Source organism: Colias croceus, chromosome 28 (genome assembly GCF_905220415.1).
Source record: "Colias croceus chromosome 28, ilColCroc2.1".
Lineage (NCBI taxonomy): Eukaryota > Metazoa > Arthropoda > Insecta > Lepidoptera > Pieridae > Colias > Colias croceus.
The window spans coordinates 4,529,529-4,556,765 of NC_059564.1; the positions used below are offsets into that span (position 1 = coordinate 4,529,529).

The 27,237-nt window shown below is 33.9% G+C and overlaps 3 protein-coding genes across 3 annotated transcripts; 2 read left to right on the forward strand and 1 right to left on the reverse strand.

Annotated features, from left to right (window-relative positions):
• Nucleotides 1-1,924: 1,924 nt before the first annotated feature.
• On the forward strand, nucleotides 1,925-11,341 carry LOC123704112 (aldo-keto reductase AKR2E4-like). Its single transcript, XM_045652401.1, has 9 exons — nucleotides 1,925-2,068; nucleotides 2,668-2,769; nucleotides 4,281-4,351; nucleotides 6,357-6,456; nucleotides 7,503-7,613; nucleotides 7,955-8,125; nucleotides 8,766-8,960; nucleotides 9,494-9,602; nucleotides 11,085-11,341. Exons 1-9 carry the CDS (start codon nucleotides 1,940-1,942, stop codon nucleotides 11,204-11,206), a joined length of 1,110 nt encoding a protein of 369 aa, XP_045508357.1. The 5' UTR covers nucleotides 1,925-1,939; the 3' UTR covers nucleotides 11,207-11,341.
• Nucleotides 11,342-12,768: 1,427 nt separating this feature from the next.
• On the reverse strand, nucleotides 12,769-19,912 carry LOC123704124 (probable chitinase 10). Its single transcript, XM_045652418.1, has 6 exons — nucleotides 19,852-19,912; nucleotides 15,836-15,930; nucleotides 15,514-15,627; nucleotides 14,604-14,712; nucleotides 13,607-13,709; nucleotides 12,769-13,182 (listed from the first exon to the last, which is right to left on the reverse strand). The coding sequence occupies exons 1-6, from the start codon at nucleotides 19,856-19,858 to the stop codon at nucleotides 13,011-13,013; spliced, it is 600 nt and encodes a 199-aa protein (XP_045508374.1). The 5' UTR covers nucleotides 19,859-19,912; the 3' UTR covers nucleotides 12,769-13,010.
• Nucleotides 16,074-18,129, forward strand: LOC123704111. Its single transcript, XM_045652400.1, has 2 exons — nucleotides 16,074-17,289; nucleotides 17,970-18,129. Exons 1-2 carry the CDS (start codon nucleotides 16,209-16,211, stop codon nucleotides 18,035-18,037), a joined length of 1,149 nt encoding a protein of 382 aa, XP_045508356.1. The 5' UTR covers nucleotides 16,074-16,208; the 3' UTR covers nucleotides 18,038-18,129.
• Nucleotides 19,913-27,237: the final 7,325 nt, after the last annotated feature.

A 27,237-nucleotide genomic window follows, 5' to 3' on the forward strand; every position in this document is an offset into this window, starting at 1 on the left:
AAGTTTGCCTGTTGCAAAGCTACAACAGAAGGCAGCGCTGGGATTTTATCTTGCCCTCATTGTAAACGAAATTATCATATTGCATGTTTGTTCCCAACTGACAAAAAGAAACAATTGACAAGCGAATTTAAAAAAAAATGGTTTTGCCCTGAATGTTCCACTCATCAGTCAAGATCTCTGAATACTGAAAATACCCCAGTACGCTCATGCGCTCAATTATTACAACGAAGTCCTGATAACATTACAACACGTAGAGGTGGCACATCTTCTTTTAAATCCCCTATCGCTGTGAATAATAATGCATTATCAGCTGACTCTATTCGAGAGATTATATCCGAAGAGATGGAAAAGCTGCGGCCGCGGCGCTCACTGGAATCATCAATTATGAATAGGATTTCGTCAGATTTAAATTGTATAAAGCAAGAAATTATTAGTTTAAAAGACAGTATCACATTTATAAACAGCAGATATTATGATGATTTCAGCAAAACTATTTCAACGCTTGAAAAAATTAATAATTCTAATTCGTAATTCTGCACTAAGCCCTGTGAGGAGCATGAACGCTCATAACTAAAAACTAAAATAATTCAAAAACACCGGAGTTTTTAAAACAACGCCCTCTAGATGTAATAATTGAAAATCGATAGTTTGCTGTTTCCATAGTTTTAAAATTGGTCACTAGTGGTGCTTTTAAAGCTGCAAATTAAATAATAAGCTCAAATCAGAGCGCCATCTAGTAATAGTCTGAAATTACGGGGTACGATCTCTAGTATGACCATTACCAGTCCACTAGATTATATTCGTCCATGATGGTATTCACAAATACTGTATTAATTGAAATAAACTCTTAACTAACTATATAGACAATAAAGGAGATTGCCCAAGTGACTATGGCACTTGGTATCGCAATCAAACTTATTGTGTCAAGATGAAATATAGTTCAATTTAAAGCTTGATGTTAGTACTTTTAGAAACGATTAAAGTTTTTATGTAAATAAGCCGCAGTTCACGACAATAAAAATAAAACAAAAGTTTTATTCAACACTTCAAAAAAATACTTTATCGAGTTTAAACTAACCATGAACGTTAAGTTTTACATTTATTACATAGGTAACATTTTAATTTACAAGACAAATGTGAAAAGTAAATAGTAATAAACATTATTTCAAAATAAATTCGTGAGTCGAACACATTCATTCAACATTCATTTCAAATAGAAACTATGACATCTGACGCAGGACGCTTGCAAGAGAGATAGATATATGTGTCAAAACTAAAACTTTTACTTTTATTTCTATTTATTCGGTATAATTACGACTTAATAGTGATAAATATGATCATTATAAATACAAATAGGAATTAACAATATCACGAACACGTGACACAACTAGTATTTTACCGATTCCATACGTGGTCATACATGTTTCAAAACACAAACTTTTAATATTATTTCAATTTATCCGGTATAATTAAGACTTAATAGTGATACATATGATCATTATAAATACAAATAGGAATTAACAATATCACGAATACGTGGCACAACTAAAATTCTACCGATACCACCCGTGGTCATTCTCCTTTCCTAAAATTATTAGTAATTCATATGTTTGTAAGATAAGTGGTTGATGGACAATCTGGTTTGAAAAATCACATATTTGAGCCAAACAGCGCACGGACCGCGTACACGGCCTTATTATTGAAGTTATACTTCTTTTGGCGCGATGGAGAAAATGATGAGAGTGAATTTTTACGATACGCGCGCACACCGACACCTAAATTTAACAGCATGAAGTTGGTTCTAGGTGGTATGAAAATTGATGTTCAAGTTGTATATTCTAGTATTTTTTCCATACGCCAAAGAAGTATAACTTCTAACGCGTGTACACTGTACATAAGTACACACACTCTTTTTTACTATATCTATAAGCTGGGAGCTATGACCTCGACTCGATGTGGACAAAACTTAAACTTCAAGCCTCAAGGCAAAGCAATCACTCAGTACTGTAGCAAACTTTGTGTGATGATGTATTTGGTTTTATTATTTACGTGTTTTATATCAATTGCGGTAAGTTATTGTTTATTTTAAGAAGAAAGTTGATATTTCTCATTAAAAATACAATATTGGGTTAATTATGAATTGATTTCAAAAGAAAAAAAGTTGTAACATGATTTGGCGCCTTTTTGCATCTGTGGTTGTTTGGTTCGCAAATGCATAAAATTTCCATGGTTTCGTTCAAAACAATATGAACGATAAACAACATTTATTTTTATTTTTATTGATATTATCTATATTGCTATTTTTAACAGATTGAGTTTTACTCCAGTCTCATAATATTTTTATTAGATTTTAGTAATTTTTATTACCTTTCCTAAAGGGCAGATTTAGATTTTCGATACTTACCTACCTATTTAAACCTCAGTATACTCAGTTGACTAAAAGAAAAATCGATCAGTGAAACAGATGTATGCATAATGCATCTGCCCCTTACCCCACTACGGGGAAATGGGACTTCACTATACTCAGTTGACAGACTTTTTTTGTATAAAATATATATAAGTATGATATATTTTATGATCATATTGTAACCTAAAGAAAATCAAATACTGTTGAGTAGTTCCCGACTCCCGAGGTTACACCATTAAAACATACAAACTTTTTTTTAGATATGCGACGAAACAGATGGTGGGAAAGCTCCAAGGAATCTCCTCAATGATGGTCACTTAATGCCTGTTCTGGGTTTGGGAACATTTTTAGGTTTCGACGAAGTAAGTTAATTATAATATTTTTTGAAGTGAAACTTCTTTATCGGGGTTGGAAAAAAATTTTGTGTAACATTTTTCCATCTTTTTCTTATCCCTACCATGCGTGATTCGACTTATTTCTGTAAAGTTGCATATAGTAAATTATTTTTTGAAAAAGAAGTTTCACTTCTTACGTGTGTACACGCACACATTTTTTTGGTATCAAGGTTACCTTTTTTCGTTGGTTGCTTGGAAGAGATCAATTTGATAAATTATAGATACTGCTTCCAAGTCATAGTTGGGCGAAGCCGCGGGCGGAAAGCTAGTATACTGTATCTGCAGTTTTATTAGAGACTAGCTTCCGCCCGCGACTCCGTCCGCGCGGAAAAATTAAGATTTATTTTTTTCTACGTATTTTTCCGGGATAAAAAGTATCCTATTTTATGCCCAGGATAATAAGGTATAATTATACCAAGTTTCATCGAAATCGAACCGTTACTTTTCACCTGAACATACAGACAGACAGACAGACAAAAATTTTTTTAATCACATATTTGAGTTTGGTATCGATCCAGTAACACCCCCTGCTATTTATTTTTTCAATATTTTCAATGTACAGAATTGACCCTTCTACAGATTTATTATAATATGTATATAGATTTTCTACCCGACTATTATAAAGAGGAAAGATCCGATTTAAGCTTTATTCCTCTGAACGGGTTTTAAACATTTTATTAGATACTAGTTTTAGACAAAACGGGCGTACCGCTTTGTCTAAAACCTAATAAATTATATACTACCTAAAACCTTCCTCTTGAATCACTCTATCTATTAAAAAAAACCGCATCAAAATCCGTTGCGTAATTTTAGAGATTGCATACGAAGGGACATAGGGACAGAGAAAGCGACTTTGTTTTATACTATGTAGTGATTAATAATAATTATTTATAGCTTATCAAGGATAGGAATACAATAATTTCATGATTTTAGCATCTTTTATAATAGACTAGGTTTCCGCCCGCGGCTTCGCCAGCGTCAAAGAAAAACCCGCATAGTTCCCGTTCCCGTGGGATTTCCGGGATTGCGTCATTTTCCCGGGATAAAAAGTAGCCTATGTCCTTTCTCGGGTATCAAAATATCTCCATACCAAATTTCATGCAAATTGGTTCAGTAGTTTAGGCGTGATTGAGTAACAGACAGACAGACAGACAGAGTTACTTTCGCATTTATAATATTAGTATGGATTATACTATAACAGAGTAGATTTCCGCCCACGGCTTCGCCCGCGTTTGCAAAGGAAACCCGCAAAGTTCCCGTTCCCGTGGGATTTCCGGGATAAAAACTATCCTATGTGTTAATCCAAGTTACCCTCTATATGTGTGCTAAATTTCATTATAATCGGTTCAGTAGTTTTTACGTGAAAGAGTAACAAACATCCATACATCCATACTTACAAACCTTTATAATATAATAATATAGGTATGAGATTCTTCTTTTAGCATCTTTTAATTTTTATTTAATTTTGCATATTACAGAATGGACAAAAAGAAATAAAAGATAATGAAGTAGCAGAACCGGTCACTTGGGCACTTAATGCTGGATACAGGTAAAAAGTTTGTTATAATAAAAGTTTATACATATTAAATACATAATTAAATTTAACTAGCTTTGCCCCGCGAATTTTCCCCCACTGATCCGCTCCTGTTGGTCTTAGCTTGATTATATAGCCTAGCCTTCCTCGATAAATGGGCTATCATAACACCGTAATCATTTTTCAAATCGGACCAGTAGTTCCCGAGATTAGCGCGTTCAAAACTTCAAACAAACAAACTCTTCAACTTTATAATATTAGTATTAAATTCTATATGCATCTAATCTAGATTCTAGGCTGTGTTTTTTCCATAAACTTAATCGGTGTAATATTTTTTCATAAAATATAATAATAATTTATTGTATGTCATTTACGTTACAATTAATTTGTTTGTTCCGGCTAACCTTCAAAACCGTTCCTATACAAAGACCTAAAAAACGTTCCTAAAAAACTCATTAATATTTGTCACGTACAAAATCGGTTCCGATTCCTACTAGCTATGTACATATTATGTGATATAAAAAATTAAATAAGTTTGTTTGTTGGGATGGATGAATGTTTGTAACTCTGTCACGCAAAAACAGCTCATTATATCTGGGTAAAACCACAGATAATATAATATAATACCTACTAGGAAAAACTAAAAACTAAAGAACAATGGAAGAATAATATATAGTTGGTAAAAATGTTAGCGTCTCGAATTATCTATACAAATAATAAATCTGTAGAAGGGTCAATTCTGTACATTGAAAATATTGAAAAAATAAATAGCAGGGGGTGTTACTGGATCGATACCAAACCCAAATATGTGATTAAAAAAATTTTTGTCTGTCTGTCTGTCTGTCTGTCTGTCTGTCTGTCTGTCTGTCTGTATGTGAAGGCATCACGTGAAAACTAGCTGTTCGATTTCGATGAAACTTGGTATAATTATACCTTATTAACCTGGGCGTAAAATAGGATACTTTTTATCCTGGAAAAATACGTAGAAAAAAATTAATCTTAATTTTTCAGTTTTATCCATAGACGTTGTTCCGTAGAACCGCGAACACACGTTGCGTATTATTATAGGCCTAGCCGTATTTGGGAATTGGGTACAATAGATATTTATTATTTATTATTTATTTATTATATATTTATAAGATGTTATTGTCAGAGGTAGGTACCTACTCTAAATGGAGAAATAAACCATCCACGCGAAGACCGACATCCGCGCGGACGGAGTCGCGGGCGGAAGCTAGTATATAATATTATTTAAATAACATTATAATTATAAAGGTTTTAAGATAAAAATCTATTTTAATTAAAGTCATATTATAACAAGACAATAATATAAGAACAGTGTATAGATATTCTTATTTTCAACATAATATTGTTATTTTTAATATTTTACAATCAGGGTTGCCTGGAAGAGACTGCCTTTTCGCCCGTTGTGCCCTGTGTTATTAATTATCTTCACAATGTTTGTCCTCAAATTAGGACTCCTAAACCACTTAACCGATTATAATAAAATTTGCACACCATGTGCAGTTCGATCCAACTTGAAAGATAGGATGAGTTTAAATCTCAAATCGTTTTAGAGATAGCGGGCGAAGCCGCGGGCGGTAAGCTAGTTATTGTATAAAATTATAGTCTAAGTTTGTTTGCTCTGGTATGTAGGATGTACAATAAAGCATAAATAAATAAATATTTTGAGTTAGTAATCTATGTTATTACGAGCGACATATTCGCTTTAATATACGTACTTTATATACCTATTAATTATCTTATTTTTACCCAAAATTAACTAGCTAATTTAATATATTCGTTTCAGTCATCTGGCTGACTCTATTTGATTGAACGACTAGCGCTTTCATTGAATGACGACAGTCGACAGTTGCTTAGAATATTAGATCTCTATGGCGCTAGTCCTTCAATCAAATCAAATCAACGTGATGACGGCGACATATTCAAGCTTTTCTCTATAGCATAATTATTATGTTTTTTAATTATGTAATTAATTTATTTGTATGTTTGTCTCCAGAATGCTAGATACAGCATCAGCATACCACAATGAGGAGCAGGTCGGTGAGGGCATCAGGAAATCTGGTGTTCCTAGAGAAAATGTGTTTATTGTTACTAAGGTAATTTATTGTTCATATTTGTGTTTAGTAGAAAAGATCAACTCTATCTAAGGCTAAGGCTGAAGCTTGGCTGAAGCACTATAAATTCGTTCATTTATTTATGAAACTTGACTTCTTTTGAAAGCTCGACCTTCACTAAAACTTAAATCTTTTATTATCTTATTCTAATATTATAACATCTATATTTCTTTTATAAGCGCTTAATATACTCAAAATTCAAGGTTAATTTAATTTCCTAGAACTTCTTTTAGTCAAACTCAAAAATCCGTACATTCAACTACTTACACTTTTAAAAGGGTTATTTCTCAAACTTAGTCATCAACTAAACTTAATTTGGGATGTAGGCTATGATATATAAAAAAGCTAGATACGTTACCCGCTCTCTATTTTGGCAAGAAAAAACTCAGGTAAGTGCCCGAGTTTCATTTAGTCACGCACCATTCAGCGTCGTGGCTGGACGTTCTTTTTGTATTTTAATCGGCAGTTGTTATTACGAAGTACATGAGTGAGACATGTATTATGTCTCGTGCGTGAGAGTGAAAGAGAGAACAACTGTATTGGTGATAATGCGTTAGTAAGTAGGTATGTATTAATTACGCTGTTTTTTAGTGCAATGATGTTGGCGTATGCCGCGTCTACTAGTATAATAGGTCATTGGATGTAGGTGTGTATTTTACACATTGCCTGTGAAACACCAGGTACTCTATACAATCCCTATGCATTGTATATATCAAGGTAAAGTATGTAATGGAAAAGATTAATAATAAAAAAAATACGTGTGGCACTCGAGGACTGCCGCGGTAAAGCTATTGCATAGCATCTCAATTCTCACCGCTGTGCCGGTTGGAGTGGGGGGTGTTAGGGTTTTCGTTACGGAATTTTTACATTCAGTCGCCGCGCTCAAAGTCTGAGATAAAAGTTATGTATTTCAGACATAGCCTGAACACCCCCGGTATTCTATACATTGCCTAGGTATTGTTTAGGATACCTACCTGGTTAAATAGATTACCGGTAACATATTACCTAAGTCTTAATTTCCCTTACAGCTGGGTCTACATGAACAGAGGAATGTGCTAGATGCCTTGAAGGGATCCTTGCAACGTTTGAATACATCTTATGTTGATTTGTATCTTATACATAATCCTGTCGCTTTGAAGGTAATGAGTAATGACTTAGTTTTAATATTTTGAAAATAAAAGAATAATATTGACTTCTTGACTCTTGTGACTGTTAAAACATTTTACGGCAGTGTTTTGTTATTTTAATAAATGTTAATTTATAACTTTGCTTGTATAAAATACCCACAGAAAATACCGATACATAACATTCAAATCTACAAAAAAACTTGTAACAATATTTTTTTGTTTTATCCCTGGAAATCGGTGTAACAATTTTTTAGGTAGGTACCTATATAAAATTATCAAAATTCTTGGTAAGATTTTTATTTTCTGTTTAAGTGATAAGTAATATCATAAACTAATTGTATTTTAATTTCTAGCCAGACAACTCAGGATTCGACGTGATAGACTACCTAGATACTTGGAAGAGCATGGAAGAAGTGCGAAAACTCGGTCTGGCTAGATCAATCGGTGTGTCTAACTTTAACATCAGCCAGATGGAGAGATTATTGCAAAATTGTCATGTAAAACCCGCTGTTTTGCAAGTTGAGGTAAAGATGATTAAATCCGTTATTTTTTACTAGCTGTGCTCCGTGGTTTCACCTCCGCTCCTGTTGGACTTAGCGTGATATAATAATATAGCCTATATAATAGCCTTCCTCGATAAATGGGCTATCTAACAGAAATAATTTTTCAAATAGGACCAGTAGGTTCTGAGATTAGCTCGTTCAAACAAACAAATAAACTCTCAGCTTTATAATATTAGTAGTATAGATTAGTATAGATTTATTATTTTTGCGCAATGTGACAAACATTTTAAAATATAACATGTTGACAATATGAGTACAAAAGAAATAAATAATAAGTCGCATCCTCGGACGCTATTCAATTATTTTTCTTATTTTACCTTTTTTCATGCTCTATTAGAAAGTGTAGAGTTCCTACTAGGTAGTAGGTTCTTTAACACCAAATAATCTTGTAAAATGGATTAGAAGATTTGATAAATAAACATTCTCACATAGGAACGCGTAACATCGCAACAAAATTCGGCATTTTATACACCTATACTTTTAGTCTTTGAATAATGCTGGTTACGATACATCTGCGTCTATAATTAGATTTCCTTGTATAATTTCTTACTGCTTTACTGTTTATTATACAAATAAAAAACAAAATATATTATAATTCCAGGTGAACCTAAATCTAGCGCAAAACAAATTACTTGAACTAACAAAACGCGAAAACATAGCAGTAATGGCGTATACCCCGTTCGGTTCTCTATTCGCAAATGGCGGCGAACCGGCCCCACGGGTTAACGACCCGGAGTTAGTCAAAATGGCGGGAAAGTATGGGAAAACGGTTCCGCAGATTGTTTTACGGTATTTGGTGAGTATTTAGTTAAATGATGAATACAATTTCAGATATAACGTCATATCTTATTTTGAAGTGAAACTTCTTTAGTCACGTGGAGAGTAAAATAAATACCATTGCGTTGACATGAAGTGAGGCGACGATTTGATATCTTTGAAATGCTTTGAATCTTGCCAAAGAAGTTTCACTTCTGACACGTGTGCTCGACACACGCTCTTTTTTTATGGCAATGAGCAAACACTTTTTGCAAGTGTCAAGTTCAAATGTCAGATCTAATAATCGGTTAAAACTAGTCTTGTCTGCAGTCTGGTCCCAAAAAACAGTCAATGCTGGTTTAGCCTACACATACAATATTATGTAGGTACTTACTACTTATATATTAAGTATTCTGTGCTTGGTTTCTGTTTTTGTCTGCTTTCGAGAATTTAGTTTAAATATTTAAGATTAATTTGCTTTTTTCCTTAATTTTTTCGATATTTTGTTGTTAATTGTATTTTGTGTGTGAAAATCGAAATAAATGGGTATATATTATTTCTTCCTTTTTACAGGTACAAAGAGGCGTTATCCCGATACCAAAGTCAATTCATAAAAACAGAATAGAAGAAAACATTAATATATTTGATTTCGAATTGACTGAAAAAGAAATGATGGAATTAAGTAAGTACATATGTACTTATAATAATTGTTAATTACATTTAATAAGTACCTAGGTGTAGGTACTGTATGTACTTATTATACTTAATAGTACTATGTATTATAATATTACTCCTATCTATAATATAAAAACGAATCGCAAAATTTGTTGGTAAGCGCATAACTCGAGAACGGCTGAACCGATTTCGATAATTCTTTTTTTATTATATTCCTTGAAGTACGAGGATGGTTCTTATGGAGAGAAAACGTAAACATGTACCACGGGCGAAGCCGGGGCGGACCGCTAGTTTTAAATAAAACCAGCCAAGTGCGAGTCGGACTCGCACACCGAGGGCTCCGAACAAACTTACTTTTTATTATTTTAACTTTAAAATGTATGTTTTAGCAATTTTTCCTTTATCTGTGCTATAAGACATTGCTTTTAACAAAATTTTAAGGCTCTGTGTCTGTGTTCATAGGCAGTAGTTACACTGAAGGTTTTGATTCCCTTGCGAATGTCGAAATTTGCGAAAATATGAATATTTTGCAAAAATATAAAATATAAATGTGCTGAAGCACCAACTGCTCCGCGCGGTTTCCCCCCCGTGGCTCCACTCCTGTTAGTCGTAGCGTGATGATATATAAGCCTATAACCTTCCTCGATAAATGAGCTATATAACACCGAAAGAATTTTTCAAATCGGACCAGTAGGTAGTTCCCGAGATTAGCGCATTCAAACAAACAAACTCTTCAGCTTTATAATATTAGTATTATAGTATAGATTTACGGCTGTTTAATTTGATTGTGTTGGCTTATACCTAAGTTTGATTTTTCACAGCATCAAGGGACCGTAGTTGAAAAATCAGCCCTTAGTCGTACCTAATATTAATAAAATTTTGTACCTGCATAAAATAGGTTGATGATTTAATAACACAGTCATAAAATATGATGATTAATATAGTAATTTGACTTTTTTTTACTAAAAGCCCTTAATCACCCTAAACAATGATAATTAAAATTGTTATCTGTTTTGTCCAAGTTTTTTCCCGCTAATCTCTAAAACGGCTTAACCGATTTCGGTGCGGGTTTCTGTAATACACTAATTAATTTGGTAATTTATAATACTTAGCTTACCTACTTATGATTGAATCATATTTTTCAACCAGTTTATAATTTTTTATTTAAGTAGTTAAGTAGCTTTTATTTAAACCTATTCTATGTTCTTTTTCACGTCTCAAACTATCTTTGTCCAATTTTCATCCAAACCAGCTCAGTTGTTTACGCGTCAAGAAGACACAGACAGACAAACAATGATTTTTATAGCTTCGATTCCAAAAATTGAAGTTTCATTTATCATGTGTTTCAATTTTCGTATTGTATGTACCTATGCAGAATAAATATATTTTTTAATCGTGTAACAATAATAATAATTGGTGACCGTGAACAAAAATGTATTAATTTATTTTTTATTTTATTTTATTGATGTTAATAATCTTTTTTTTTCAGGTAAATACAACAAAGACTACAGAGTAGTGTGGCCGAGTTTCTGGCAAGACCATCCTTACTATCCCTTTGAGAAAAAGGATAAACCTGATGCAGACCTTTTTAAGCCGAAACCTAAGGAATAAATTAAATATTAAATTGTAATCAATTGAATTTTAACAAAAAAACAATAAAATTTTTGTCTATCCGTCTATCACAAACCTCCTAAAATGCTGGACGGTTTACCAAACATGTCAATAAAATAAATTTTTAAAACAGAACATTTGTGTTTTTTTGTAGATTATAATTTGCTTACATAATTATATACTTGATTATACAATACTGATACAATATCTTGACGTAATAGATAATTGGGGATAAACAAGGGGATAAACATATAATGTATTTGTCATTTGTGAAATCATTTAAAATTGCGAATTTTTATCAATGACGTCACAATACGTAAGAATCACTTTTTCACCGACTTAAAAAGTATGACGTCATAATAAAGTGATCATCCGATCCGATATCTAAATCAGATACATGTGGTATCGGATAGTAAAAGAGATCCTACTGTGAAATTCCCTGTGGAAATTCCACTACAAAAACTACATACGTATCCCTACACATACCTAAGTACGTAACGATTTTATTTTAAAAGTATAAAAATACATGTTAAAATTAAAAAAGACGTGTGTCACTCGGGGACTGCCGCGGTAAAGCTATTTAATATAATATTTTATGCAGTTATGCTATGCCTTCAAGCCACACCTCCGCCCGTCGGAGTGGGGAGCGTGAGGTTTTTCGTTACGCAATTTCTGGATTCGGTCCCCGCGCTCAAGGCCCGCGATAGAAGCTATGCAATAGCTTAATAAAACTTAATAAATTAAAAATACGGTAATATTTATTTATCTGTGATCTTTAGCATGTGTATGAAACATGAAAAACATTCAACACAGGCAGGTAAGCGTGGAAAATTCTAAATTACTTCCTACTATCGTTACGTATTTAAAATGTGTTCACTAATAAATTGTTATACCTAATCCTATATAATCCCCAACTTATCTTTAGATAAAACCTATTTCTAACGTTTTATGCATGAAATGAAACATAAAAATATACATTTTGTTCGATTAGAATGGATTATCAAACATAATATTACAAACATCCTGGCTAGATTAATTATTTGATGATACTATGTATTATAAAGTTAAGTAATTGGGTTTAGTCAACTAAAAAAGTAATTTGGTTTAGGTATAAAATAAATCGTTAAAATTTGTGTCGTTATTTTCGTATATTTTAATAAATATATATTGCAGATTGCTTCATTCATTTACAATAATAACTTAAAACACAACTAAGTAGGGCACATATTTTAATGAAGAGATTATGCTAGATTATGCTAGAAAGGCTAGAATAATCAAAGTCATAGAATAATAAAAATCTATGCGAATAACGCGAATTTAATTATATTTTTACGATAATGTTGTCATAGCAATAATTAATCCTGTAAGATAACCGATAACAAATTAATTGAATATTTTCTTTTTAAATGATTATTTATCTACAAATAGATAATACTATAAAGTTCAGTAGGTACTTTTCGTTGAACAAAAGCAATTTAATCACAGGTCATAAATTAGGTACAAAGCTTGGCGGAAATTTGTAATTAATAAAAATAATATAATACTAAATTAAAAGTCCCGAGTTCATTCAATTATATAAATATTTATTCGTTGATTTTTATAAAATCGCTCGATATTATTTTTACAAGATTTTTACGTTTTTATTTACAAATAAAGGCATGTTCAAAGCGACATATAAACGTCATTGTTGAAATTTGACACTGACAGTTGGGTTGTTTTCTTTTTTTTTTCTTCTGCGGCCCTGTAAACGGTTAAATAGTATAACGGTTGTAGCGTTCCGTAATTTATCAAATTCAGTGCGTGTTTATTTGTAAACAATGAATTCGGTGCTCAATTCGTCATCTATTTGATCCTCGCATTTAACGTTCGCTTCGAAGTCGCATTGTTGTTTGTATTCGTTGAAGAATAGCCCGTCAGAACAGTATTGCGCTATGGCAACACCTTCTACGCAGCGCCAGTATCTTTGGCAGTCACCGCTGAAACAATTTTGTATTTGATTAAATTTTTGATACATATTTATGTTAAACTACATCTTCGGAAAAAGGAACTGTATTAAACACTCTCATCTAATAACACGAATTCTTACTCTAATCTTCTATTTCCATTTTATAAAAGTTTTTAGAAAACAGCTTGTCTATTACAAATTCAAATTCCATGCCACACACATGCCATATTTAGATGAAAAGCGTTCCAGATTGACAGACACATTGAATTTAAATGTTGTGTTATTGGAATAATATTCCAATTACCATACTATAATATCAAGTCAGTAAAGTGAGGGCACAAATTTAAGATATTGATGCCAAAAAGAACCGCACATCTGAAGCTACAGAGAACGTTTCTTTAACACTAGTTTTCAGTGACGACTGTTAAAGAAAAAAAGTTTAAAGTCACACTCACTTATAAGAGAATCTTCGAGAAGCGACGTTGATGTCGTTACAATTGAGCAGCGTATTTGCTGGCTGTACTTCTGCTAGCTTCTTGACGATTGGCACGAAGGATTCTGAAAAATCATTCCATAGATTAAACACTCCAAAATTACAATTATTTTACATCATTATGTACCAATGTACCAATGAGTAAAAATCAATGATGATGAGCAAAAAATTCAGACATACTAGAATAAACATACCTATACCTACAATGAAAGAATTTCCCTTTACAAAAAAACAACGATAAAATCTCTTATCTATGTATCTATCTTTGTTTTTTTATAATATGTTTTATCATAGACAAATATCTACATAGATGAAGAAATACAATGAAAAGTCAACAAACTCACCGTTGAGAAATTAAAGGCGTTGAGAATATAACGCGATTAATTCATGACATTTTCAGTAAGCGTACAGTTTAAAGGCAGAGCTTTACCGTTTAAAATTTTTAATTTCTAACAGTCTTATCCTTAAAAAAACATTATAGCACATTGAAAGGCTCGCTACAGCATGAATGTTAAAAAATATTAATAAAAGCATTGTAGCACAAAGTTGCTGTATAAACTTATCACTACATCTATATCTATACTAATATTATAAAGAGGAAAGGTTTGTAATTATGTATGTATGTATGTATGGTTTTCACGCATAAACTACTGCACCGATTTTGATGAAATTTGGCACAGACAATCTTTAGACCCTGAGAAAGAACATAGGCTACATTTTATTGCGAAATATGTACCACGGGCGAAGCCGGGGCGGACCGCTAGTCAGTAGTATAAAACCAAAACAAAGTTGCTTCGCTGTCTGTACGTCCCTATGTAGGTATACCTACTTAGATCTATAAAACGATATTTTAAAAGATAGTTTTGTAAGTTTGAGGTAAAGCGGGCAAAGACGCAGGTGGAAAGTTAGTTAAAATATACTTGTAAATATAGCGTGTAATCAGATAAAATAAAACCTACCAGTGTTTGAACTGATGTCAGTGAACTCCTCTTCTCCTGAACCAGACTCGATTTCTACATCATTCCTGTCACGAAGGTAGCATTCAGTCGCCCACGCGTGGTTACAGGACTAAAATAAATTAATGGGAAATAAAATAAACAAGCGAAATAGAAAAGGATACCTACTAGAAAGAGTGTGTACGATCTGAAAAGATATTATAGCTTAAAAATTATTTCGAAATTACAAAAAGGGCGTGTGTGCCGAAATTTCTTTGGCAAGTTTCAAAGATACCAAAATCGTTGCTTTATTCCATGACGTGAGGGTATTACCATGACGCGACCTTGAATCGCGAACCTATCTTTTTATCCGCTAACAAAAGAAACAGTTACGAAATAGGGACGAAATATTGGATACATCGAAAATAAAACATGGAATAAAAATAAGTAGCTGAATAACGAAACTTCGTCTGCTATTAAGATATATTACTAACGATTTTGCAACATTTTTTATTACTAATTAATAGCATTATGCCTTAGGTACTCGATAAAATATAACAAAAAATATTTTTCCTAAATATGTACATGAATTGTTGAAGTTTTAACCTAAGGTTATAACTATAAAAAAAAGTATAAAAAAGCTTAATCGCTAGAAAGCCCTCTCTACCAGGCGAAACCTCTCTCTCTCTCTAAAGTGAGTTATGGATGAGCAAAAACAATTATTAAAAAGAATAGAGCAACAAACCACATTAATTACAATTTTTAAAAATAGGTAAATATAAAATAATATATCTCACAGAGCAAGTTATAGTAAGAGACGGCACTCAGTACTTCGATTTCGAGTTCACGCACACAATATAAGCATGTATTAGTTAGGTTAAATCACAGAACAAATATACTCTAGGGAGGGTTAAATCCACTTAATAAATCTTACCTGGATGGGAAAATCAAACATTGTGTCGCCAGCACAACTCATCTCCACCTCTTGACCGTGGGCACAGATAAAGAATCTGCTACAGTTGGTAAAGTGGGGTAGAAGGAGAAAGGTCTGAAAGTTAACGGTTTAAAATTTAAATAATATGAATATTTGAAATTACATATTTCAACAAAATGTATAAACGATTTTCCACTAAGCCGCTAAAATCGTCAATCTGCAGATAAAAAAATACAAACTGAGGTGATATTTACAATTTTTTTATAGTACAAAGTACATTTTATTTACTTTTAAGATTTCATGATAATATATATGTATGTACCTGTCCTGTTGGATCGCATGATAAGGTGTTCGGATCAACACCATGAAAATCTGCCACGGCACTGCCTAAGAACAGCATAAGAGGTAATATTATTCCTGTAACAATAAACACAAACAATTATTTTCTATTTCAGGTTGGCTTAAATGTATTTCGATAAGATTTCGATAAACATTAAAAAGTGTTTTGATCTCGGTTTTGATTTTACTTTTTTATCTATGTCCACCACTTGTCAGTGTCAAATGTCAGCGATAACGTCAAAAATTACGCGAAACGGCAGCAGTTTGTGTGGTGTACATTTTTAAATTTTAAATTGTTGATTGAGGAAAGTGGTATTAGGTATTCCAACTTGATTTGACGCACTTTTTCAGTCAAAATGTCTTCGTCAGAGTCGGACGATGACTGTTACGGTAACATATCGAAAAAGCTGCAAAACATGAAAAACAAGTACCACGACGATAATATGGATACCGCGAATTTGCTAAACACCTCTACAGAAATCAAGAACGCAGCTCCAAGTGAAACTACTGTAGTTATATGTAATGATAGCGAGACTATTACGTTAGATGATGATGATACGATACTCGATCAAATAATAGCGTTGAATTCTATACAAAAACAGACTACCAGAGGTAGACGCGGTGCAACAAAGTCACCTAGAGGCCGGGGACGATCAAATCGTGGCCGTAGTCGCGGTAAACGAAATACATCCTTAGATATATCCGATAGTTTACTCGATACTAGTCCATCTTCGAACACGAGAAGTGCCGCGAATACAAGTGCAATTACGATAACAGATAGTCCGGTTGGGGGGCAGGCTAGAGGCCAAGCTAGGGGCAGAGCTAGGAGCCGGAGCAGAGCTCGGGGCAATAGAACACCTAGACGAAGCAGGGGCAGCTACATGCACCCCTCCTACCCTACTTATAACGTCGGCAACACAGAAGATTACCCAGATATGTCTGATGATGTCGAATTGTTCACGTCAACGGCGAAAGCGCAAGAAATAATAGATGATATTATTGATGAGAATGAAGAGTTATCAATCAAAGTGTACTGGCAGAGTTCAGATATAATCAAATTCACAATACGCAAGTACCAAAAGCTATCACAGATATTTGATTTCTTTTCGAAACGGGAAAGTGTTGGTATTGATAGATTATTGCTCACTTATAACGATAGGATATTGAAACCTGACGATACTCCAGATAGCATAGATTATAGCATAGCCAAGTTTATAGACGGTGGCATAGTCAACAATCGTGTTCCGATTGTAGAGAATTCTAGTAAAGAAATAAGCGGTATTAAACTCAAGTTCCAATGCCAAAATTTAAAGAAACCGCTAGAGATTATAATTCAACCGGAAGACAAAATGTTACAGGCATTTACAAAATGTGCGGAGCATCTAGAGGTGCCTATGAATAAGTTGAAATTTGAATTTGACGGTGATTGTATTACAGGTAATTTTTTTATGATAATTATATTTTTACAGCTAGCTGTGCCCTGCGGTTTTACCAGAAGTGCTCCACTCCTGTTGGTCTTGACGTGATGATATATAGTCGATATAATATTATTTATAATAAGAGATTAGTGTTTTATGACCGAGTTATCTTTTAGCAATTAAAATGTCCAATATTGTATTGTATTTATAGTTATGAATGTTTGTTTTTATATATTATTATGAGTGCCTAATCAGACATAATGACAGGACGTAAGTGTTAATAAAAAATAATTTTAACAAGCTTATCTTGTCATAGTAATTCCTCTTTTTTACATGCTTTAGCTTTACATGTCTGTTTGTATGTAACCGACTCCTTTAGACTTGTATTTGACCGACTTTAAATGGATAGATGTATTACAAACTGTGTACACTTATCAAGGATCTGTGATAATACAATAATATTATCATAAGTTATTAAAACATGTTTTAAGCTATTGCATAGCTTCTATCGCGGGCCTTGAGCGCGGGGACCTAATCGAGAAATTCCGTAACGAAAAAACCTCACGCTCCCCACTCCGACGGGCTCGGAGGTGTGGCTTGAAAGCATGCTATGCAATAGCTTTACCACGGCAGTCCCCGAGTGCCACACGTCTTTTTATTTCTTTATTTTTTTTAACTAACTTTTTTTGTTTGTTGTAGGTTCGATGACAGCGGAAGAGTTGGAATTAGAAGGTGGAGAATGCATTGATGTTAAAATTATGAGATGATAATTGTTTTTTATTTTAATAATTTGTTAATCTTTCCGAATCTTATTTTTATTGATTCAGCTAATTTAATTTTTTGCAAGAAAAATTAAATGAAATATAGTGTTTTATTGTAATTTGCTGTTTGTTTTATTTGTGTAAATTGATATCTATTTATTTGTTTTCAATATTGTTATTATAGGGTATGTGTATTATCTATATCTATCCTACTAATATTATAAATGCGAAATTTTGTGAGGATACCTATTAAATTTGGCATGTAGGTAGCTGAAAACCCAGAATAAGACATAGGCTACTTTTATCCTGGAAATCCCACAGGAACGAGAACTACGAGGGTGACCTAGCTCGTATGCAATGGCGCAACAAATTTAAATGTATTTTACTAATATTATAAATGCGAAAGTTTGTTCGTTACTCCTTCACGCAAAAACTGTTGAACCGATTTTCATGAAATTGGCACAAACAGGGTAACTTGGATTGGTGTAAAGATATTATTACATAATGCCGAAAATATACTGTAAATTAAAAAAATCTAGATATAATACATATTGGAGTATTTTTAGCAATTGTGTAGAGTCCATACTTCCATAGTTGTTTTTTTTCTTTCTTTCAACTTTCCTTAGTTTGAAACTAGATGGCGCTATTTTTAATATATAAGGCCCAATCACGTTAATTTAAAATATGTTCAAAGTTCAAACTTCAATTATTGAATTAATAAAAGTATAAAATTTATCACTTAGAAGTCAGAGGCATAAAAAGAGTTAACGAATTATTCTCAGATCTATCGAATACATACAATTTCATAAAAATCGATTGAGCCGTTTCGGACAAATGGAATTTTATGTAGGTACTGATGTAAACACGTGATGATGATTCTAGACTAAGGTATTTTTAAATCTAAATACATAGAAATGAATGGTAAATGTTAAAAATGTTTTATGACGATTCAAAAGTGATTCTAGAAGAAGCTTAGAAGTCTAATTAAATAAATAAATGTTTGAGTTTGAAAACCATACTTCATAATTTTGTGTGCCAATCTACACTAATATTAGGTATAAAGAGGAAAACTTTGTTTGTTTGATTGTAATGAATAGGCTCATAAACTACTGGACCGATTTTAAAAATTCTTTCACCATTCGAAAGCTACATTATCCACTCCAGGAAAAAACCACGGGAACGGGAACTAATAGGAACTATACGGGTTTTTCTTTGAAAACGCGGGCGAAGCCGCAGGCGGAAATCTAGTAAATTATAAAGTGCCAATTATTATTATTCTATGTTTAATTCCTAGAGACCTTAATATAATAATAGTAGAGGTAGGAATTTAGGATTATTACAAAATATGATTTAATATGATAACACTATCAACGAAGCGTGATTCTTTGCTGATTTTTTTTTATAATTTGGATGGATTGATAAAAAAATACTCATATACTTAATATAATAATAAATAATAATAATCACTACAACATAGTATAAAACAAAGTCGCTTTCTCTGTCTCTATGTCCCTTTGTATGCTTAAATCTTTAAAACAACGCATCGGATTTTGATGCGGTTTTTTTAATAGATAGAGTGATTCAAGAGGAAGGTTTTAATAGGTAGATATATATAATTTATTACGTTTTAGACAAAGCGGGCGGAAAGCTAGTAGGTATACAATAATATCCAATGCATTTTTTATAAGTACATGATATCAATAATTAATTAAAACTTTTTCGCACATTTATAAAACCGGAAATCGAACCTATTATTTATAATCCTCAAAAGTAAACAAACTTATAAACAAAATTATGGTGAATTAATATTTTAAACTCACCGATCATTTTGTATGTCTGCACTGCACTATCCACAGAATGATTACACACACTAAACTGATTTTGTCGTGTTCTTTAATCCTTTTCTTTTATATAAAGATTAATCTTGATAAGGATATTCTATTGGTTTACACACTGTGTGAGGCGATATCGCGGTGATAATTGTACCTATTTTTGTTGTAGTATTTGCTGGTCATGCAAAATTTATATCCTTTTTTTTTTTTTTTTTTTTTTTTTTATAGTGGGGAAATCTTCTTAGATACCCCCGGCTCCCGGGGATGGAGCCGTGGTTATGTCGGATTTTTACCGACTAAAACCCCACTCTGTTCCATCGCGCTGCTTTGGACGGAACTGCGGGAACGGTTACGACTCTACCGCGTGTCCCGCCCAGCAGATGCCCGTTTCCAGGCCCACCACTAGAACCCCCCTCGCTGGCGGCTGCTGGAACGAAGGCTTACGCCACCAACGCGCAGACAATGGATCTTTCCCCGCTCCATCATCCGCGTTCCCCCGAACCCCCGACCCCAACACCGTCCGGCCGGAGGGTGCACGCCGGAAGGTCCTCCGATGTGTGAAATACACGTCGGGGGACCCTCCGGCGCACTTTTATAGAGATTACCTCGCAGCCCCCACCTCACCAGAGGTGGCGGCCCTCGGTCCGGCCCCACGGACCGGATTCCGAGTTGGCAGACGGCCGTTTTACAGCGGCCGCCGCCCCACACCTCTCTGCAGGAGTCTCCGCGCGTCATCACAATGACGCGTCGGGATCCCGCTTTCCGCTGCACGGCGTGGCTTGCAAAACCAGCGAGCCCGCCGCGCCGCGACCTCTGGCCGCCATCCACCGCCGCATAAAAGCCGGCTCCTCTCTGGTCCACAAACAGGACCTCTGCTGTCGGGTCAGTCGAGGCCTCGCAACCCCGACTGCCGTTCAGCGCCACCTTTGCCTAGCGGACACAGGGTCCGCCAAGCCACGACCTCTGGTCGCCATCCCACGCCGCACACAGCGGCCGCTGGGCCACACCTAGCCCTGGCCGTCGGGCCGGTCGAATCTCCCCGACTCTAGACCAGCCGTTCAGCCCCTCGCTGGTCCAATTTCGCTTCACTCAGAGGGCCATAATTCTGAGCTACTGAGCCCCTCCGCCGCGACAAGGCCTGGACCGTTGGGGGGGAAAAAATTTATTCTTATTCATATTCTTAATACTTACAATTATAAAACTTATTACCTACTCTGTTTTAGAGTAGGTAATAAGTTAATGCTTTAATAGGTACTATGTAGGCGTAGCTGTAGCTATCAAAATAAGTAGGGTAGACTGGGTACGGTTGAAACAAAGGACGGTTGAAACAACACGAATATCTCGCAAACCGTTGGTGGGGGGGTTAGGGGTCCAAGGGGAAAATGAAGCGCACAACTGTTCTAAACACGAACCACAATGTTGCGTCGATCTCCGCGCGCATCAGCTGATTTTATAAGACCCTATTGTGTTTTTATGACCAAAAGTAAGTATTTTTGCTTGGAGATTTTCCAATTATTGGCGTTTCTATTTTAGTGACAGTATTAAGTGTGCGTTTTTGTTTGAAGTGAATCTTGTGGAATATGACATTGTGACTAGTTTTTGTGTATCATTGTTGTTACAATTACTATAACTGTATTTTACCTAAAGTAAGAGTTGGGGACGGTTGAAACATTTTTTTTGGGTACGGTTGAAACATTGTTTTATGTATTTTTTGTATTTTTAAATGCCGATAGTACGTGTAAGAGAGATTTCGGGAAGATAAATAGACTTATCAAAGTACAAAGACGCATATGAGGAAGTGAAAACCGGAGATCATTGCGAAAAGTGGCAGAGAAGCACAATTATTCGCTTCTAAGGTAAATTCGAATGCGAGATGACTCTGGCGAGCAAGAAAATAAAAAAATAGGATATAATAGAGGATATAACAATAGAAGGTACAATAATAGAGGATGAAAACTTAGGAAATCTACTATTTACACTGACACACAAGTTAAGGAAGAGATAAGAAAAAAGCAAGAATTAATATTGAAACGAACTAGAGCTAAGCAAGTGAAGAAGCGATCGGATAGAGGAAAAAGAAAGAAATTTGATGGAGGAAAATGTAAAAGTAACACCGAAGAAGCAAAAAATAAATAAAATACAAGAAGAGATATCATCAGAAGATGAGGAGTAGTTACTTACGTCTTGTTTCTATGTAACCATATTTAGAGAGCAGACCTTATTGTAAAAGAGTTACTTAATTATTGTTAGATTTAAAATAAACAATCAATAAAACATATTTTAATGCTATATTTTGTATTATTCGCATATTTTTCAACTGACCCCAATCACTGTTTCAACCGCCCCTGGTATGGGGACGGTTGAAACAAATCGGATTCATTTTTTTAATTTGATCTATTTTAAAAAATAATACACATGGAACTAAAATCATAGCGCCTATTAGTAGACAGATACATGCTCTTTTATTTAACGTATGTTTTTCATCGCTCGGGTTATAAACAGCAAAGTTATGGTCGTTTTAAGTGAAATTGTTTCAACCGTACCCAGTCTACCCTACGTTAGTCGCAAAATAAACGAAAATTATAGATTGCTCTTGCATATTATGCATGTACAACAGAAAATGGACTGATAGATTGAAGATTTCAATGTTTTTTTTAATATAATTCACTAATCCAACAATTGACAATCGTTATTTCTATCAATCATGAATTTTGGAATTTAAAACGTTTATTTTTAAAGTTCAATCTTTAAATATATTTCGATAATACGATGAAAAGTACGTTAAGTAGGTACCTAATGCAAATGCTTACAGGTAAATAATATTATTATATGATTGAACAAGATTTAATATTTTTGTGTGCTGTGTGGGTGTAAATGAAAATAAATATATATGCATATGCAAGACATTGCTTTATCGATAATGTTACTCTTTGTAGATGCAATGCAGATGATTCATTCATTTATTGGAGTGCATAAAACAGTGATAACAATTAGCACAGTGCGTAAACGCTCTTTGTCGCTAATTCTACATTCCTAAAACTTTTGAATGGAACGCAATATAAATTAATAATCTCAGCCATAAATTTATATGAGGAAGAAATTTTTGTGTAAAAAATATTTTTGCCGCTATCAATTAGTGATAAGCTTAACAATCTATTAATTTGTCAATTGTAAATACATATTTACGCTAAATTATTATAATGTAGTATCACAGACTAATAATAATATACTACGTATACTAGTAGGTACATAGTATATAACAACATCATAGCGTCCATAGACTATATTATACTTATTTTATTTATTTATGCTTTATTGTACATACATACCAGGGCAAACAAACTTAGTCTATAATTTTATACAATAATAACACACGGGCACATATGCACGAAAAGGCGGCCTTATTGCTCAAGAGCAATCTCTTCCAGGCAACCCTGATTGTAAGGAATGTTGAACGAGTACGTGTTGGCGCAAATTCAATGTCTAAATTGATACATTGTACCACAGACTAATAATAATATACTACGTATACAATTGTACTTATTACGATAGCGTCTACATTCTCAAAAATTATAGGTATTTTTTCCCATTTTTCAGTGTTGTTCCGTTCCTATGGTTGACGACGCGGTTTTGGCGACGCGGTTGGCGCAGTGGTAAAGTAACTGCCTACTGAGCCGACGGTCCCGGGTTCGATCCCCGGTCAGGGCAAATATTTGTGTGATGAACTCAATTATTTGTCCTTGGGTCTGGGTGTAACATCTATATATGTATTTATTAAATATTATATTTATCGTCGCCTAGTACCCACAACACAAGCCTTAATTGAGCTTACTGTGGGACTAGGTCGATTTGTGTAATAATTTCCTATAATATTTATTTATTTATTTATTTATTTAAGGTTGTATTCTTTGCTCCTTCCTCTAGAGATGGTTTATGTCGACATCGTAACACAAGATTATGTATATCAGATCGTGTAGTTCCTACTATATTAGTTCGTTCAACTCACAGTTCAACTAATTGCTATGTAGTAACTTACCTTTATTATTTACTAGCTTTCCGCCCGCGGCTTCGCCCGCGTTTGCAAAGTAAAACCCGCATAGTTCCCGTTCCCGTGGGATTTCCGGGATAAAAACTATCCTATGTCATATGTGTTAATCCAAGTTACCCTCTATATGTGTGCTAAATTTCATTGTAATCGGTTCAGTAGTTTTTACGTGAAAGAGTAACAAACATCCATACATCCATACAAACTTTCGCTCCCCAAGCAGACAAAAGCATGAAACCTTAGGGCTTAGATCATTAGTTGGTTTAATGCTCCAAGCATGAAACTATCAAGTTAAAAAAATTCCAAATCTGATCAATACTTCCGGGGATTACCCTGAACATACATACAAATAATCTTTAATGTCGCCGACATCTAAATGAATCATTATTAAATTATATGAGTTATTGCACTTAACCAAACCATTGCACTTCTTATCAAATTCATTTAAAACAATTATCAAGATGTCTTTATTGTATTCATATGAATCAAATTGATTGCAAAATTCCTTCGTCAGCTAGTTTACGCCTGTGACTTTACTCACGTTACCATCTAAGTATATCTTCTATAGTCTATACTATAAAAAATCGTACCTATTTCTATGAAGGTATGTTACGTATGTACATATCATAGTCCTAACCTACTTCCTATCCTACTAATATTATAAATGCGAAAGTTTGTGAGGATGTGTATGTGTGTGTTTGTTACTATTTCACGCAAATACTACTGAACCGACTATATATAAAATGAAATTTAGCACAAATATAGAGGGTAACTTGGATATACATATCCCGAAAATCCCACGGAAACGTGAACTATGCGGGTTTTTCTTTGAAAATGCGGGAGAGCTGCGTGCGGCAAGTATAAAAAGTCTATGCGAGTCGCCTTTTTTACCTGTAAAATTTGTTAAAACTCATTAAAACGAAATATACTTTGCATTATTTTATAGTATGAGTAGGGATACATAACTTTCATATTAATTATTATTATATAGTTTGAATCATACATAGTCGTAGTATATAATTATAGTCTATCTCTACGGTTTGAATTAACAGCTATGACGTCACAACGTGGCGTGCAGTCGATCCTATTTTTAGTGGAATCGTAGTAAGTACAGATAGTACTAAAATAATAACAATTGCTTCATCATTGTTTATCTAATACAAGTAGCGGAAAAATAATAAATTACGTATTAAATAATTCTCTTGCGGATCGAAAATTTACATAGAATTCGGTATCAATAGATTAGGGTTTAAGCAACTATTGATTACTATTATTTATTCGCGTAGATAATTAATTGTTGGCTAGATAAGAATTCTGAAATCCATGTTTTCCGGAATTGTAAAAATAATTAGTTGAAGTCTCATTGTAAAGCTTAGGCCTTAGCATTAGTTGTCCTCTCTCCCGCGCTCCACTTCAAGTATCGCGATGGAACACACATTCGTGAATTCGACACCCGCTTTGTGCTGTGGGAACACGGTATAATCTGAACTTAAACCTACTAATAATATAAATGCGAAAGTTTGTGAGGATGTGTGTGTGTGTGTGTGTTTGTTACTCTTTCACGAAAATACTACTGAACCGATTTCAATGAAATTTAGCACACATATAGAGTAATTTGGATTAACACATAGGATAGGTTTTATCCCAGAAATCCCACGGGAACGGGAACTATGCGGGTTCTTCTTTGAAAACGCGGGCGATGCCGCGGGCGGAAATCTAGTAATATAATAAAGCTGAGAAGCTCAAGAGTTTTTGTAGTAAAACTTCTTGCGGGTTGAGAGTAAAATTTCAATGCCGCGTCATGGCAATACCGTCACGTCATGTAGTAGGCGACGATCTTGGCATCTTTGAATCTTGCCAAAGAAGTTTCACTTCTGACTAACTGATATTTCAGTGTAAGATAGCCAATTTATCGAGGAAGGCGGCGGAAGGGCAAAACGGATAACACCGCGGGAAACCTACAGCTTGTAATTTTGCATTTGTATCAAGCTCAATATTAACTTTCTCTCCATGTTAAATTATCTAGAATCTAGAAAGAACCTAACTACGTAAGTATTCGAATAAAAACTAGTGCCTCCATTTTATTGTTAATTTTTTCGCCAATATTGTAAAAATTCCAGTACTTTTACCATACTTTATTTCGATTATGGAAGTAATCAAATAATAAATTCATAATGTAAAACTATTATGTGTAAAACCAAATGTTTTATTGTTTTACAAATGCTTTTGCATTATTATTGGTATTATAAAAAATAATCAATCAGTTTATTTATATGGCTATAAATTTTAAATGAACATCATTTATATTTATTTGTTGGGCTTTGATAGTCGCCGTTGTCATAACTTTTGACGAACGGATCTTACCGACTAGGATATAGAAAGAAAAAAGAAACTAAGTACCACATAGAAAGAATACACACATGAAAAAAAGGGCGTGTGTGCTGGGCACACGTGTCAGAAGTGAAGAAGTCTTCTTTGGCAAGATTCTAAGATACCAAAATCGTCGCCTTGCTCCAACCTTGCTCCATGACGTGACGGTATTGCCATGACGTTTGTTTTTAGTTACGATGATCTACGACTATCACTACATTATAGGTACTATAATATAGCATAAACAAAGTCTCTTTCCATATTTTTTTTTCGCTGTAACGGTCGACACTGAAAAGTTGAACACCAGTGTACAGAAACTTTTTCAGTAATTTTTACTAACGTGGGGACATTTTTGGCATCATTATAATGTTAAATTTGTATTCTCTATAACGTGTTTATGTTTTGCCAAACGAATGCAATTTGAATTTGTCTGTCTGTCCCTATCTATGCAATTTAAACTACTCGCACAAAACGGATTTTGATGCAATTTAAAAGTTGGGTTCAAGAGGAAGGTTTAGGTACCTACTATTTAACTAAATACATAATTTGTTAAGTTTCAGACAAGGCGGCCGAAGCCAAGGCCGGAAAGCTACGTTATACACGTAGTATATTATTATTAGTCTGTGGTTATACCTACAAATAAAGCCTACTGTTCTACTAATGTTATATTATGTGCTTAGTTAACTATGCATTAAATTTCAATGTCCCCGAACTACTTATTATTCAGGAGATAAAGTCGGTTCTTAATACAAACATTAAAATTTAAAACACAGATATTTGTATTAAGAAATCAACCCTTTTGGCGCGAAAAAATGCATACATTTAAAAATCGAACATCCAATCCAGTCTTCATTAATTGTACAGATACAAAAATATTACTCCACCTTGTACTCCACACTCAAAGATATGGCGTTACAGATGATTAATATTTTTATCGAAGAATATTTATTGTTTGATAA

Coding starts and splice junctions, on each gene's coding strand:
- LOC123704124 (XM_045652418.1), bottom strand. Junction 15,628..15,835: donor CATGCGATCCAACAGGACAG/GTACATACATAT, acceptor GTTAACTTTCAG/ACCTTTCTCCTTCTACCCCA. Junction 13,183..13,606: donor TCTCGAAGATTCTCTTATAA/GTGAGTGTGACT, acceptor AAATTGTTTCAG/CGGTGACTGCCAAAGATACT.
- LOC123704111 (XM_045652400.1), top strand. CDS start 16,209: ATGTCTTCGTCAGAGTCGGACGATGACTGTTACGGTAACATATCGAAA. Junction 17,290..17,969: donor TGACGGTGATTGTATTACAG/GTAATTTTTTTA, acceptor TGTTTGTTGTAG/GTTCGATGACAGCGGAAGAG.
- LOC123704112 (XM_045652401.1), top strand. CDS start 1,940: ATGACCTCGACTCGATGTGGACAAAACTTAAACTTCAAGCCTCAAGGC. Junction 8,126..8,765: donor CCGCTGTTTTGCAAGTTGAG/GTAAAGATGATT, acceptor TTATAATTCCAG/GTGAACCTAAATCTAGCGCA. Junction 8,961..9,493: donor AGATTGTTTTACGGTATTTG/GTGAGTATTTAG, acceptor TCCTTTTTACAG/GTACAAAGAGGCGTTATCCC.